Raw genomic sequence first — 18,065 nt, 5'->3', positions numbered from 1 at the left:
CCGAGAAAAATGTTTTTCACAGAAAATAGGCCATTTTTTCAATGAAATATCTATTTTAGATAAATGATTTGTGCCAGTTCTTTCATCTTAGACAGTATTTATTAACAACTGTATACTGAATCAGATTTAGAAATGTCAAGTCAAAAACTATGGTACTTCCCACCGATTATCTAGTCCAGTAAAACCTAATTGTTTAAAGTTCATAACGAAAACTATCTTCAGAGTGAACTAGTCTCTATAACTCACCTACGAAAATAATAAACGACTGTTTTTCTCAGTAACTAACGCTGATATAAATTTCCAACATTCTAGTGAGAATTAAACCATATTGAGAATTCTATAAGTAAATACTGATGACATTAGATAATCATAAATTCATCTCATAGACTGAATACTTCAGTAACACAGTACATATTTATTGTTTGCTCATATGGTACTTCTACTTATGTTATCATACAAATACGTAACAAGAAACAGTAATAATTTATATTCTGAAAATAATAATTACATAATTCACGCCAGTTTACAGGCATGATCAATTTGATATAAATAGTAATATTAGATGTACAGAACAAACATGTGATAGAAGAAAGTCTTAAGTATACTAGTTCAGTAATTGTTTATGTAGTACATGTATTACAGTGATTCAATGCATCAGCCGGGAATTTTTAATATTTCTTAAATGGACTGCCTATTGATTTATGAACGGAGTAATTAAGGTCAATTTGCGTGCCAGATCGAATTAATGATAATTATCTACAACTAGAGAAATTAAAACGAAAACACAGAGCACGGAAAAACAAAGCAGTAATTACCAAAATATGTCAATCAGGTCTACCTAAATGCGTGTGTCATGTGACTCGGTGATATACTGTTGATGTTATTCAAATTAGTTAAACTTGCTAGGGACGGTGTTAACATAAAGTGACAGCAAGTAGGTGGTTTTACTCAGGGAATGCACTAATAAAAATGGCTAAACATTCAAAGTTCCTATAATACTACTTGTGGAATGAGATACACTTACAGGTGCCAGACTATTCAATGCATTTTCAGTGGAGCAGTATGCATCGATGCAGTGAATAAATAAATATACCTTTTATGAAAACGGTTTATTATATCAAATTTAATTATTGATTATCATTATTATTTCATTAAATGACGAAATATATTTCTTTTAAGATTTGGAAACGTTCTGGTGCATGGTTTTATAAAAGTCTTCCACGTAGTCGAATGACAAGTTGTCCATCTAGTCCATCATCAACACCTGCTAATAATAATTGTCAAATATTTAATGATATAACAGATCTTGTGAAACCACTACAAATTAATACAAATAACGAAAGTCATATTGAACATACTGATAATGAATCAGAACAATGGATACAATTAAAACCTAACCGTAAGTTTTTATTATTATGCAATAAAGTATATTCTCTAGTTAATTTTAGGTGAAATATAAGACAGAACTTAATATATAATCGATGAAGATGTAGTGTCGGTTACTATATTAAGCCCATGTAACTTATTCTGACTTCTGAATAGGCCCATTCAATCATTCTTGTTGAGTCACATTTTGACCTTGTTAATTATTCACTTATTATTCTTGACTGTTTTTATGTGAGCGTATATGTGCACACTTCTTATCCTACTCATCACATGTCTGTAACTTTTGTGTGACTATAAGTATTGATCAACTCTTGGTTAAATCGAGTTGGTTCACACGCCTTTTCCATTGCTCGTCATTTTGCTTCGCTCTCTTATCTTCACATCCATCGCTTCGTCTCTCTGATTATCCATCCAAATCAATGAGTGTACAAAATATACGTATTCATATATCCATTCTCGTATTTGACCTATTTAATTCCGTTATTCACTAACACGGATTAAGTCGATATTTATACATGTGGATATCCAGGATGTATATTTTGATAACACTCATTCATACAAATTAATGACAGTCATATATAGGGCCACTAAAAAGAACTTACATGTAATGACTTAACACCAACGCCTGTAGATAAATCCCTGCTTTTCTTTTTCTTGTTATTATTAGTAATGTCACATATAAGATATTCCTTACCCATCATACAATATATTCAACAACTTATTAGAGTTTTATCTATCTTCTTTATTAGTGCAGTTTATCCCATCGTATACCTGTTTCTTAGGTACCTTATATAACTCTAAAATACAATAGTATTTTGTTTATTCGAACGTAACTTTATACCAAGCAATTAGCGTATAGTAAACAATATTATATTGTCAGATCCTTTTGTGCTGATAATATTCTAACAAGGAAGTTTGATAAATAGTCATTAGATTAAATGAGTAAATATCGTTTTAATGTACATCGGGTTGAGATAATCAGCATGCCATAAAATTGATCCACAAAATACGGTCACCACTAATGATTAGACATAATGGTGATGATTGATACTCGCTGAGTGATTAGCGTAACGATTTTTCTTCCTATGGTAGGTTAGTCATCACCTTAAAGTTGGTTAATAAAAAACTAATCACATATCGCACTCGATCTTTTGTGATAATATCACCGAAACGAACCTCGGAAATAATTCAGAAAACTTTGTTAGAAAAATCTGTATTTATATTCCTTTTGTAATACACTGAAAACGGTTCATTAAGATTAAGTAATCTCCTATATCCAACAATCTCATTGACTAAAGAGTTATTTTCAAATAATAAAGTGAATTGACTATCTGAGAATAGTCCACATTATTGAGCTTAATACTTGCGTAAAAATGTTTCGTAATAACCTTAGTGGTTTTCATCCATGAATTAGTTATACGTATTTTCCATATTCATTAACTCATTTAATTTCGATGTACTGACAGTGTGGTATAACCAATTTCATTTAGATAGTCAGGTCATTTTTGTCTTTTAATACCAAATGGTACATGCTGATGACTTACTCATTTACGCCTGTAACCCTTCGTGGAGGAGCATAGGCCGACCACCAGCATTCTCCATCCAACCCTGTCTTGGACAATCCTTTCCAGTTCTTTCCAGTTACTATTCACTCTTTTCATATCCGCTTCTAATTCCCATCGAAGTATGTTCTTCGACCTTCCTCTTTTCCGTTTCCCTTAAAGATTCCAAGTTAGTGATTGCCTCGTGATGCAGTTTGGTGATTTCTATATCTTGCGTAGACAATTGTTTATAAATACTTTTACCTTTTTGATGATAGTTATCGTAATATTTAATAATCAATCGTCTATATCAATAAAAAATATGTACAATACAAAAAGAACAATTGAATGTTGAATGATTCTGACCGACATATATTAGATCGAAAGCACTTGATGGAAATGGGCTCTACATAGCGGATTGTGTATATTGTCTGTTAATTATTTTAAAGGCTTATGAGATTTCTGCGTTGTATACACTATCTTTTAAACGTTTAGTAATCGCACCTGTGAGTATTTTACTTCTCTTCAGATACGACTCAGGTGAATTCGTTCCGCAAATCCTAAATACGCTATTCTATAGTTCCTCTTATTTCCTTGCTTCCACAAGCACATGTGAATTCGTAAATACTTTCAAGTGTGATATCAGTACGGTAATGATCCACTTTGACTGATTTGAGATATATCTGGTGTTATACACAGAAAATAGCTGAGCTGCAGGATAGCTTCTCTTTAAGTCTGCTTTAATCCTTTTATCGATCCTGCCTGATATCTCTTCATCTGTGAATGTAAGCCGGATGAAGACGAATTTTCTATTAACAGTTGTTTGTCTGATACTTTCCACATTCATTTTTCCGTGCTTCATGATAAATTTCCTTTATTTGATAGAGTTTCGTTCTCTGAGCTGGATGGTTAAGTAATGAAGCTTTTATTGTTCTTCTGAACAACATCATGAGCACGAATTCCAGGTAGAAGTGCAATGTTCAAATTTCTCATCATATGACTCATAGCTTGTCTTGTCGATCTCGATCTTGATTGGTTATTGTTGATCATGAACCTGTCATTGTCCACCTCCTTGTTTTGATTGTGTTTCCCTTTGATTTGATTTTGGTAGTACATTTGTCCATGATTTTTCTGATTGGTTGGTAGATTAGATAGATTTGGATGTGCTTGTTATTTAACCTGAGTGCTAAGCTTCTAAAAATTCTCTGATAATTTTACTATTACCTCTGTCCACGATTTCAACATTTTTCCACTTGAAAGCGAGTCCAAAGTTGTCCACATGCATTGATATAAGCGAAGATATATCATGGAGTTTGACCGCTAATTGATGTTCATACAGGGAAAGATGAAGTGGGTGTCTACTTTGTTTGTTATGGTGTTTTCTTAATTAGAACAGTTTATTCTGTAGATGATGTTCTGTTTTTCTTCTTTTCCCATTTTGTCCTTTGGCTTGCATTGGATTATTTGAAGTAATATTGCTACTTCGTGAGCTACACCTATTCCAAATGACTTCAGTAATCTCGTTGCAATTTCTTTCATATATGGTAGTATGATCTGTTTGTTGGTTTCTATATTTCATTTCATTTCTGCCGATGAGATGGGTTGATATTTCTTTATGAAATTGCGCGGGTAACCGTCTTTTTTAAGGATAGTCATCAGTTTTTTTTCATTTTTTCGAACTGTGTGGTGCAGTCTGTTTGCATCACCTTGTCTAAAGTTTCTGAGCACTCGATTTTGTGAGTTCTTGGGTTGTTGCTGCCGAAGTTGAAAATTCGATCTCTGGGGGTCGTCTTTCGGTATACTTGAGTCTCTGTTTTTTTCCTGAATGTGGCCTTCGCGGTTGCTCCATAATTCTTAAGTTTTCAGGTCTAAGTAGTAGGATTAATCATTATGTTCACATTCTATGGTGAATTTGATATTAACATGTGCTTCCGTAAACCAGTAAGGTAATTGAGAAGCATGATTTATATTGCTAAACACAAACACAGTGTCAAAGGTCAATTATCTTTGTGTTACCTTTTCCTCTGATCTCTCTTGGTCTTCTCATGTTTTACTGTTATCGAAGGAGGTTTTCCGTCTGTCTTACTACATAAAGAGACTACATGCTTTTGGGATCACTCGTCATTTACTTTAACAATTTGTCAACTTATACATATTGCCTATTATTCTTTACTGTTTTCCATTATTCTTTCCCGGGCTTTCGAAAAAAGATTTTGCTGTACTTCGGAGAGTGTTGAAGGCAGTTGGCAAGGTGTGCAGTGAATTTTTCGAGGTCATAATTAATATGGTTGTGGATAGACATCTCAAGTCATGCGAACTCCTGGCATGTGTTATTTTATCAGATACTAACCATCCTCTTCACTCATATCTTTCTCCTTGTATATCTTCTGGTAAAACGAGACGTAAGTACATTAAAATCCATGCACGCAAGCAAAAGTGTAAAAGTTTTATAATACCTTACCTAGCAAATATACTCTGTGACGAACAGGTTGTTAGAGTTAACCTAGTCAATAACCTGCATTCTTAACATGTCTCTAATTTGAAAACTTGTACAGTTTCAGGATTTTTTTTCAACTTTTTCCTTTCTCTTTTTTGTTGTTGTTACTTTGTTTTTTTGTAACAGAAACTTGTTGGAATACCTTGTGTTGGGAACTCTATATTGTACCAAAATATAATATTGAATAAAGCCATTAATACTAATAATAATAAATTCAGTTACATTTTTAAATAGACTGACAAAACTGCATGGTAGATCATAACGTTCATAACACCTAACTACTTGCAGGGATTTTCTTAACCTCAGTGACTCACACTAATACTTTCTCTTCTTACAACATTTCTGTCAAAAATTATGTTACTAAAGATGGTAAATGTTTTGATATCAGTAACAGGGTAAAATGGGCTACATGTAAACAATCTAGACTTTAAGATTTCTAAATTTTATATATAACTTTGGTGAAGGTAAAGATTATGAATTGTATTGTGAAATTTTATGCGAATTCGTATTTGTACAATATAACATTAATCATGTATAAGAATAATATTGAGGATCCTTGAGACATTTCCATAATCTAATTATCATTATATTCTATTAGCCATGTAGTAATGTGTGAATATGTTTTATAAATAATTAAGCTATTGAATTTTGGGTGGTTAATGGCACCAGGTAAGAAACTGTACTTGACCTGGGTTTTAAATTGATTGGTATTCGTTAGCAAATAGTATTTGAAATCTGGAGAGAATTCCTGTTGGTTGTGTAATTCAAACCCGTGCTACCCAGCTTACATTTTAAAACCTCGATTGTGGGAAAGATTTGTAGCTCAGGTAGATGGTTTTGATGAAGTTTTGTTCTCTGAGTTGGATGGTTTTGTCGTGGAGCTTTCATCAGGTAAAAGTTTGTCCTGATGATATCGTTCACAAGTGTTACGACTGGTCGTCACTAATTGTTATGGCAGAATCGCTTATCACTTATACTTGAAAAACGAGGAACTACTCCTATTTCTACGACGCGAAAATAAAAACACAAAGACTGGTACAAACTACGACGACGACCCTAGTGGAAAATGCACTCGTTTGATTGATTATACACCCATTTTGATTATTAATTAGAATGTAATCACATGTGTGACAAATACACAGAGTTATAGCAAATAACTTGCTACCATGCTAAGCATACTAAGCTGAGCATAGTTCATGTTAATTTGTTACAAGAATTTCGTATACTGAATAAACACCAGACTCAAACAAATTAATGTTATATCTAATAAAATATCAAACTGGAAAACAAACAAATAATGTGGTGTGTGCTACTGATGTCGACAGATATATGCAGTATGTATCATCAATCGAAAGTGAAGTATATAGAGACATAAATTTAGGGAGATCGAAGAAAAAAGAACAAAAACAAAGAATGATTGATGTGGAAATGAAGGAACAGTGAAGTCTGAGACAATTGAATGACATGAAGTATTTTCTGTATAATTCTCAGATTTTACTAAGATATTCTATAATTTTGTATTAAAATACATTCGATTGTCCCCACCTGTGTTCTTGTTCACTACTTTATTACACTGATTAACTATCACAATCGATTAAACATAGGGAAGTGATGTTGAGCAAAAATTACAATGAGTAAAAGATTGTTATTTTTGCTTTTTAATCCCGTCATATCAAGAAGAACGATAAAAGCTTCACGACCAAACCATTCAGCTCAGAGATTAAACTCCACCAAAACCTCGATATTAGTCAGTTACCTGGTGAAATTTTTTTATTGAGAGATATCATAATGAATAGCTAATCTATAACTTAAAAACGTTATTGAACAAATTGAATAATGACAAACTGTTTCAACTATTTAAGCATTGAAAAAGCAAAGGTAAGAGAACCAGCTTTAAACAACATTTCAATCTATTCTTACCATGATAATCTGACGGCTCAAATTCGAAAGGATTTATTTATTTCAGTGGTTGAGATCACTAGTCAGTTGAAGCTAGACCAGCATGGAAAACCTGGAAGCACTGAACGACCGTTTCGTCCTATTATGGGGCTCTTCAGCAGCGCACATCCCCGATCCCGCCTCGCGAGATTCGAACTCAGGACCTATCACTTTCGTACGCGAACACTTAACCTCTAGACCACTGATCCAGCACTCGATGGTGCTAATCTAACTTCAACTAATCCACGAAAGTGCGCCACCGCACAACATTGTCTTCAGAGAGCTGATATCTCACAACAGACCTGACTGAACTCCACTGGTTGAAGTTAGAACAAAGTTTTTAATTTAAAATAAAAACTGTTACAGTTTTTGAGATGGTGGAGAAGATTTGTAGCTCAGGTGGATGATTTTGGTGGGGTTTTGTTCTCTGAGCGATGATGTCGTTCAGAAGAACGACGAAAGCTCCACGACCAAACCATCCAGCTCAGAGAACAAAACTCCACCAAAAACTGTTACAGTTTTGCTGGACTTATAAGATACATCAGAAAGATATAGTCATGATTTATTGACAAAAAATATATTTTGTCAATTTATTATTTTTCTAGTCGAGATCATGAGTTAATTAAAGCTAGACCACCATGAAAAACCAGGAAGCACTAGACGACCGTTTCATCCTATTGTGGGACCAATAGGTCCTGGGTTCAAATCTTGCGAGGCGGGATCGTGAATGAGCACTTCTGAGGAGTCCTGCAATAAAACGAAACGGCCGTATAGAGCTTCAAGGCTTTTCATGGTGGTCTAGATTCAATTAACTCATGATCTCATCCATTAAAATTACTATGATATCCACAAATCTCCTGATTTATTTATTATTTAAAATAAGAAATAATTTAAAAATTAAATTAAATTTATTTTTATAACAATTTATGGTTTATTTTTAAGGACGACCTTCTAAACCTGAAGGATCAGAAGCTGATAGCTCATCTTTACCGAGTACAAGTAAAGATACACCACAAAACGAAGGTAAGTTATAGTTTCTATCATACATTTAAATATCGTTACTGATGACGATTTTATCGAATTGTTAAAGTGAGAAGTTTAATTCATCTTGTAAATTGTTTACGTTTGATACATTTTTTCCAAAAGTTTATGACATCAGTGCAAATCTTTGTGTATGTAAAGAATTTTCTTCTTCGTGGCCGGAGTATAACTGCAGCTCCCTTGAAGCTAGTCTTTGTTGTCCAACCCGCGTCCAATGTTTTCCACTGATTCCAAGCAGCTCCAGGTTGTATCTTTTCATTTCTGCAGCAATTTGGATGACTCTCCATATTGTACGAGCATTCCATTCGCCTAAATTAATGGTTTTCAGCCTCGTGACTTCCGAAGGAACTTGGCTTTCACCATGAGGCATCATAACTCTTTTAAATCAAGACCTTCTAACTCCCAGGGTAGAGTTTAAATGGTTTGAGTCATTTTTTTTCTGGTTAGCGTTTTTATAGTGAGTTAGTTTTTTACGGGATGTGGTCGCTAACCCAAGAGGAAATGAAATGAAGTTATTAGTCTTAAGATAAAAATAACATATAGGTAAATGAAATAAATTATATCATACACTGATTGCTAAGCTTTTAAATCAATATTATCTAACGAGTACTTATATTTAATGATTTCACCAATCTTAAGAAGAAATATAATGACACTATAGTAGCTTAGCTTTGATAAGCATTATTATATAGATCCTGATGGTGTTTAGATTCAGAAGGCAATAAGAAGCGGCGACTACAGTTTATTAGCGGATAGTACAGATAACAAAGTTACAAACACATCTAGAGAATTTGGAGAAAAGAAAGGTTGATGTGTGTGTGCGAGCGATTACAGTGGCGAATTTGCAGTTAAATCAAATCAAGGCGCAGCTAGACAGAGCAAAGGCAGTTATTAAGATTTGAGCACATGTATACATGAAAAAGAGAATAATTTTCCGGCCGATATTTGAGCGATTAACATTTAAGCTAGAAAAGGATATATGTGTAGGCTGTTACTTATGATCAAGCATACACGATTATACAGATATGATAGTGATCATAATAATACAAAGAAAGAGATGAATTGTTATTGTACGAATAACATTGTCTGTTGAATAAGTTAATAAAAAAGCTTAACAAAATCTAATTATAATCACAATTAATCGTAGGAGTGTTGCTATAACATCATTAGGAATATATATTGTTACCGGTCTCTAAACCTATTAGTGGAAGAGAATATACTTCGTTTGAACAACAATAAATATTTGAATACATCATAGAAATCACATATATAGTTATTTAGTCAAATAGTCATAAATACATTTAGACGTAACACAGATAAGCATCATTTCAAAGTATCACCCTTTATGTCATCATTCTCAGTCGTGTTTATCAATTGCAATCAGTAGGGAAGCAAATAGTTTTGGTTCACCTATTTGTAAAAAAACACCACTACAAGACCAATTGATAGATGTGGCTGAATTTCATCTTTGGACCAAGGAATACAGCTAATTTCCACAGTTGTATGATAAGCTTTTGTTTTAAAACTTGTTTGATGCTAAATATTCGAATCCAGGCTAATTGGTTATTACTCGACAATTACAGGAGCTAAGATTACAAAAACCAGATTAATCGAACCGATACCTTTGATTGTTATCAACAGAATTCCATTGCGTTTTTCATGAAATTTAACAATTAGTAGTCGAGATTAGGTAGATAGTATAGTATTCAGAGCCTTAATTCATGTCTCAGAAGACGTGGTATTCTATGTACTCTTCAGAGAATTCTGATACAGTTATACAACCAGCTCTTATTAAAAACTGATTGAAATTCACTGGTTATCAAGTTACATTGATTGCCTATTAGTTAAATCTACCTGATATGTATTTGTGGTCACTTAATTTGATCCTACATAAAAGTTTAGAAATATTCCAGCTGGATTTAATCATCGTATAGTCCGAAAAATAGTAGGTCGTAACAATAAAACATCTTTTGGTGTACTTCATAATATACTTAATTGAATATTGTTGTCAAGGGTAATGTACAATTAAATTAGATTTTATATAAAATATGAATAAGTCTCCTACTGTTAATAATTTTATACGTTAAGCATAATTAAAATCTTCATTAGAACATTTAAATGGAAAGGTCCTTTATGTGTCAATTATTTCATTCATTCTTCAAAGTTGAATATTGAAATAATCATGTAAATTATGCAAATTAATTAAGTGATTCATCACATTCTTCGGTAAATAAAACTTACTTACTAAATGATAATGTAATAAACGAGAACTCAGGTGAGAAGACCAATTAACTATTCGGTGCCCGATCAATACAATGGTTTAGCAAAATGTGAAAATCATACATCAAGCACATCATTTACATACCTTTGAATTGTCATTTACAAACTTCATGGTTACTTCATTTCTGTTGTTATCTTGATTGTTTTCACAATTTCATTTCTCTCTTCTTTTCATTTCAAACTTCTTAACCTTCTGCTCGTAGACATTCGATTTCTGATTGTTGTTATATACTACTTATATCTGCAAACATCAGTAGCATACATCGCAATAATAATAACAGTTGTCATCTACGGTTACTCTTTATGTATTTCATATGGACGCATAGTGATTACTATTCCAGTGAATTGTGTAAATAATCTTCTTTAATTATAGTGTTAAATACAATTTTTTTATATTTCAGCATGTAAAAATAATGGTTGGATCAGTCATTTGATGACTAATTTAGATAAATATTGTCATTTCATTTTATTTGTGTGTGAGTTGTGATACTGTCCGGGTGCCCAAACCAAAGCGGGTGGTTTTCTTAGGGGGCCACACCCCGAGCCTTTGACCTAAAGGTCTGATCCACGAGGCAGTGGCGCATCGTAAAGAGATGCAGTCCCATGGTAGCCGGTGATCGACGATTGGTTCATACACCATTTGTTCCTTCAAGATACTGGAACCTATGTGCACCATTGGTTTGGATTCAGGGGTTCCCAACTGCCCTAGGTGGACTCACCGTGTCCACCGGCCAGGTTAAAGTGCCGGGCGTTCGCTTTTCGTCCTCTCAATTTCGTAAACAACAGTAGTGCCAAGAGAAGGCAGTGAGTAGGACTTCGCTGGCAGAGGTTGTATACGTGTGGCCATGTGAGAGCATTTCTAAAGGGAGGACGAGCCCTCTCTACTCTCGACCGTACCAGGGCACATAATAGTAGAAATCTGAGAGAATGTTTCTTGTTATTCGAAAGAACAGTTTGATAGAAATCAGGCATTGAGTATTTAGCAAAACGTATTTTTTTAAATAATCTCGAAGTTTGAAATTTAAATTATTCTAATGTTCCTTCCAATAAACTGGTCTAGACTTCTACAAGGTAATGATTAAAATCAAAATTATCAAAGAATACATAATGCTTAGAAAACAAATCTACAGTAAGAGCTTCTCCGGTCAGATTTAAAAGTCATTAATCTTTGAAGTAAAGATCTACATCTCATCATATTTATTAGGCTCACAAGGATAGATTTTTAATTTTCTGATTTGAAATGCAATATAAAATGATTAGATAAACTTCTGGAAATCTCTTCTAGAGTTCTAGTGGTATAATTTTGAGGGAAGAAACGAACGCCTTTGATAAATTAGTCAATGATCTATGTATCATCTGTAGCATAAAATTTATCAACTTTATCCAAGGTTTGTAATGTATAATTTTCATTTAGCCCACTAAATGATGCTTTGTGATGAAACCTGATTTCGAATTTTGGTTCTTAGCCAAATTTTCATAGCTTGAAAATTGATCCATTCTTGTAATTGTTTCTCAACAATTCATATTCATAATGGGAAACTAGTTGACTCAAAATTTTCTAAATCACTAGTATATCCCCACATTATCAAAAAACTACTGTGTAACATAACTATTTCCAATCTAGTATTATATAGTTTGACAGTATTTACTATCATCATCGTCTGTTAAATCTTGACTATCATAGAACTACGTTTAAACGTTAAAAATCCACCCTCTAATGGGGAATATACGACTTTTAGGATTACCTCATATTCCATACAGATGTCAAAAATAAAAAAATTAAAAAAAAGTTTTTATCGCAACATTCGATGACTTTGAGTCTTATAACAAGGCAAAATAAAGGCGATGACAACCAATCAATTGACAGTAAATGTTATTGTAGAAATATGAATTAGGAAAATGTCATCGAGATTATCCTTTCAAAGCAAGCACTAACATGTAATAACAAAATAACTAGATAATCTGAACTATTCTTATCATTAACACCATGTGGATTTTGACTGAACAAATACACTGAAAAAAAACTATAGAGAAAGGTAAGCACTTCAGTAAACAATAGTATTAAACTTACAAGTTTAAAGCTGTCTGTGAGTAGAGGTTGTTTAACTATAATAAAGCGGGTAATTGATGAAGATTACAAACAATTCAGTTAAATTAAGACACTCTGTATGATCGATTTGTTTATTCATAGATAATGAACAAATTAATTTATCCTAAGTATTGTCTTCAGAAACGAAGCTATCAGACATGACGACTATAAACACATAAACAAAATATGCACCTTTAAATGATGACCTAATGGTTTAGAGGTTAAAGATTCTCGAGCAAAACCGAAAAGTTTGGGTTCAATTGCTGGATGTAAGTTCGTTATTGTTCATTTCTAGAAAGTTCAGTTCTGGGACCAAACAATCGTCCAGTGCTTCCAAGTTTTCAATGGTAGTCTAAGATCACTTAGCAATTAAACTCCAAATGAAATCAACATACAATTTAGAAATAAGTTTCTGTTACAGTGAAAAAGTGTTTACACTAGTATGTGCCACAAAATAATAGGATGAAAGTAATTGCAAATGCTTTGTTACTGACTGTTATATCCTAGTGAATATTAAATTATAGGTAACTCCTGCTAAATATTTACGGGCAAATATTATACATATATTCTTATTGTATAACTATTGTGGAACTTGATTATGTATATTCATGTTCCTCTTATTATAAGCTTTATTTTGGCCTATAGTCTATTATTATACAATTTACTCCTCTTAAGTTATACGCACTTTATCAATTACTGTCTCTCACAATCACAGCCACTTTCTTGCCAGATCTTGTACTTACTTACTTACTTACTTACTTACACCTGTTACTCCTAATAGAGCATAGGCCGCCGACCAGCATTCTCCTGCCCACTCTGTCCTGGGCCTTCCTTTCTGGTTCTATCCAATTGTTGTTCATTCTTCTCATGTCTGTCTCCATTTCTCAGAGTAATGTGTTCCTTGGTCTTCCTCTCCTCCTTCGGCCTTGAGGATTCCAAGTGCGGACTTGTCTTGTAACGCAGTTAGATGCCTTCCTCATTGTGTGTCCTATCCACTTCCAGCGCTTCTTCCTGATTTCTTCCTCCGCTGGGATCTGGTTTGTTCTTTCCCACAGTACGTTGTTGCTAATAGTGTCCGGGCAACGGATCAGAAGTATTTTGCGTAGACAACTGTTAATAAACACTTGTATCTTTGGGTTGATGGCTTCTGTAGTCCTCCAAGTTTCCACCCCATACAGTAGAACTTTCTTGACATTTGTGTTGAAAATTCTGACTTTGGTGTTGTTTGAGATTTAGAGTTCCAGATGTTTTCCAGTTGTAGGTATGCTACCCTTGCTTTGCTGATCCGCGCCTTCACATCTGCATCAGATATACCGTGTTCATCAATCATGCTGCCTAGATATGTAAAGGTTTTTACATCTTCCAAATCTTCTCCATCAAGTTTGATTCGATTGATGCATGCTGTGTTGTATCGGAGAATCTTGCTTTTCCCTTTGTGTATGTTGAGACCTACTACTTCTCAGGCTGCTGTTACACTGGTCTCCTTCTCCTGCATTTATTGTTGCGTGTGCGATAGAAGAACCAGATCGGCTAGATCTTGTACAAATGTTATTTCCTATTTTATGTTGTGGTGTGATCTGTTTTATTTGTATATAAACTCACTATGTTTGAAATACATGATTCATATCGCAGAGGCTAAGATTGGTGTTCTGGACTCAACAGGCAGGGCTAGGCAAGAAAAAGGACCAATAAGGATGTTAGGCTGCTCATATCGGTCAATACGTCATTGGTTTGGCACAGTGAGAAGATTTTATGAATCATATTCTGATTGGTGAATAGGTCACGTAATATTTAACGTACATCAAAAGTCACAACACTGACAACGGAGAATATTGTGTTAACTTCACTGTCATTATGTAACACTGTCTTTACTTTTCAAATCAAATCAAATCGTTTAAAAAGATAAATTTCAAAAAGTGGTGCTAAATTAACAACTTCACAAATATATTTCATCAGATACCCATTAAAAAGTGCTACTTTTACAACCGGAAGTAGTAATTAATATTTTAATTCCTTGATAAGTCACATGGGCAAACTGAAATATTTCATATAAGATGAAATAATAAATCCATATAAATTGACTTATTTAATGGTTGAAGACAATGGACAAGAAGCATAGGCATAGGTTTTGTGCTAGTCGGGACTTGTCAATAAGATATACCTGTAAACTTGAGGAAACTGGTGTTTCCTGTGACATTACAACTAGTGTTACCCAGCTTCACAGTATAAGATGTTATCACTGAGCTATTCAGTTTGCAATTAACCTCCCGTAGGATTATGAGATTAACCACTAACATGAAACCAAGTTCTGAAGTTTCTTGTTGACTAACTCCATCCATCTAAAGTCTCAACATAGTGTATTTCACTTAGGTTACCCACAACGTAATTTGTAGCTTTCTAGAAGTAACGAGAGAACCAGATACATGAAAATGGTTACTACCCAATCACTAATCAGTTGTAAATACAAAGTGACTATAACTAGTTTTTATATAATTTATTCTAGTTATAAGTTTTGATAAGACATATATTGATGAATGCTGTTGAAAGTGTACTGTCAGATTAATCAACTTTGAGAACAAAACTAGTGAGTTTTGGCATAGAGTTTAAGAATCAGTCAGTTGTTAGAACATTTATGTAGGTGGTTTTATTCCTTATATTTATCTATCTTGGTTTTATAAACAGACAGAAAGTCTCAGAGTTGCTTAAAATTTAGTTATTCAGTCCACCTTAATGTTACAAAAACACGTTCGATCATATGAAAATTCATAAATATTCAACATATCTTGTCATTAAGTTTTGTCCTTAATTTAAATGTACTCGAACACATTTTATTGTAAAATACTGAATGTTGCTGAATGAAAATGATGTTTTTTCTTACCATAGTTACGTCAAGTACGAAAACACGTGGAATATCTAAGGGATTTCCGAAATCTCCGGAACATTCTTCATATACTCCACCGGATCAAAGTACTGTTGATGTACCCAAATCAAACTCACCAACATATACGAATGTGCCTGCAACTACGAATAGTCAAGATATAACTCATATCTCGCCGGCCTCATGTCTTTTATCCGATTCACTAAATACTAGTTCATTATGGAGACCACAGTCACCTGTTTCAGCACAATCATTTCATCCGTCATTTGTATCTAACAAAAGTGTTAATCATTCGACAGCCTCTGCATTAGCTTCTTCATTTACAAATGCCAATTCTACACAGAAAGTTGCAAGTTTAACAGGTGAAAAAGAACCATCCAATCTTCTTTCACCATCATCGGGTGCCACGTCTACAGTACGACGTTCAACTGTATCTTCAAGTGAAGAAGGTAATTTTATAATCATACTTTTTCTATGTTTTGAAGAAGAAAATGTCTCATTTTATGTAAAACCATTTACAGAGGTAACATTCAACTAAAATATATTTTAACAAGTTACATCAACTTGTAATGCTAAAGTAAGTCCGAGGTAAATGGAGAAAATTCAGATGCCACAAGCGTCTATTAACTTCGAACGAATATTAATAAATTTACGTTGATTAGATGATGTATGTTTTTAGCTTATTAAATTAATTACGTAATAAAATTAGTGTGAAAAACGATGGTTGATATTTGAAATATTCAAGCGTTTAGACGTTCTTTCTATCAAAATCTGAAACATTTCGTGCATACGTCTTTAATGATTTCTAATTGTAATAATACTACTGACTAGACTTTAAACTTCGAAGATGTCTATATTGAAGTTCTACGTTGTTGCTAACTGACTAACTAGCCCCTAAATGCCCTGGTATGGCCGAGAGTAGGGTGGGCCCGCCCTCCCTCTCAAAATGCTCTCACAAGGTAACGCATATACAACCTCTGCCAGGGAAGTCATACTCACTGCCTTCTCGTGGCACTACTGTTGTTTACGAAAATGAGAGGACGAAAAGCGAATGCCCGGCGCTTGAACCGGATCCCAAACCAATGGTGCACATGGGTTCCAGTATCCTGAAGGAACAAATGGCGTATAAACCAATCGTTGGTCACCGGCTACTATGGGAGTGCATCTCCCCACGATGCTCCACTGCCTTGTGGATCAGACCTTTAGGTCAAAGGCTCGGGGTGTGGTCCCCTAAGAAAACCACCTGCTTTGGTTTGGGCACCCGGACAGTATCACAGCCCACACACACAAATATGGTGTGGCGCATATATATACTTGGTGCCCTCTTGTACCAATATTTATGTGTTGAAATAAAATTTTAAAAAAAGCTTCTACTTCACATACATCATATATATCTATAGAAATAGAAAAGAAAATGATTACTTTACTCTCTCAGCAATGACAGGATTTGAATGAAGATTGAAATCTATAAATACATAATCCAAGTATGATAATAATGTAAATAATAATATTTACTGAACAAACTAAACTAGTCGGTCAAGTTGAATTAAAAACGTATCGTTGACCCTATTTCAAAGCTTTTCATCAGGTATATAAATTTACGAGTAAATAAATGATTTATGAGTGTTTTTATCTTCCCATTGATATTAAATACTGCAATTGGTCAGTCTCTTTTTGAGATGTGTGCATTCTTAGTAGATTTCCAAGATCTTGCCATGAATTCACAAGTTTTTCATAAAGTGATTGATTTCAAAACAAGATACAAACACTTACACACTAAATTCATTCACGTTACACAAGAAATGACTAACTGGATCTAATAGTTCAGTGAGCAACACTTTAGGGCTTTGAATAGAAAAGTATACAGTTTGATTTCCAGTGTAAACATCAACACTAAGATCTAGGTACATCTAAATGACAAGTCCAAATAAGACGAAACACAAGTCCTGGATTCTACTACTAGACACTATTCAACTTTACTGAAATAAATGATTAACATACTTTAGTAAATGAAATTAATATAAAAGTTTGTAATGAGATAAGAAAGAAATCAGAAGAGTAACATTTCACAATGTAGTTCATTTGGATGTTTATTTATTTGTGGAGATTGATCCAAGTCAAGTAAGAAAGAATAATTCATAAGCAAAAATGATAATGATAAGAATAAGTGTTTTTGTGAGTTTAATAATCAGATAGTCGGTGAATTTTCTATTAACTCAAGTATATAATGCTTTAATTCATAACATTACCAGTCATTAAAAGTTTAAGCTACGCATAACTGATAAGCAACTAACGATAGAATAATAAATATAATTTATCGCCCATTAAGTCGTGACTAATGTCATGTTTGTCTAGTCCTTTATTATTGGTCGAATTCTATCGATCAACTTGTAATTTGTCCATTAGTCCAAATGA

The 18,065-nt window shown here is 33.6% G+C and overlaps 1 protein-coding gene across 1 annotated transcript in view; it reads left to right on the top strand.

Moving 5' to 3' along the window:
* The window catches only part of DOC2B (Double C2-like domain-containing protein beta), an 86,635-nt gene that overhangs the window by 42,894 nt on the left and 25,676 nt on the right, over positions 1–18,065 (top strand). Inside the window, exons 5-7 of the mRNA XM_051215685.1 lie at positions 1,180–1,399; positions 8,305–8,385; positions 15,656–16,099. Of these exons, the coding sequence (XP_051066214.1) occupies positions 1,180–1,399; positions 8,305–8,385; positions 15,656–16,099 (745 nt within the window). The remainder of the gene's footprint in view (positions 1–1,179; positions 1,400–8,304; positions 8,386–15,655; positions 16,100–18,065) is intronic.

This window comes from Schistosoma haematobium, chromosome 4 (assembly GCF_000699445.3).
Source record: "Schistosoma haematobium chromosome 4, whole genome shotgun sequence".
In the NCBI taxonomy this organism is placed as follows: domain Eukaryota; kingdom Metazoa; phylum Platyhelminthes; class Trematoda; order Strigeidida; family Schistosomatidae; genus Schistosoma; species Schistosoma haematobium.
The sequence above is the reverse complement of the archived record's forward strand: the minus strand, read 5'-3'. Positions and strand labels throughout refer to the sequence as shown.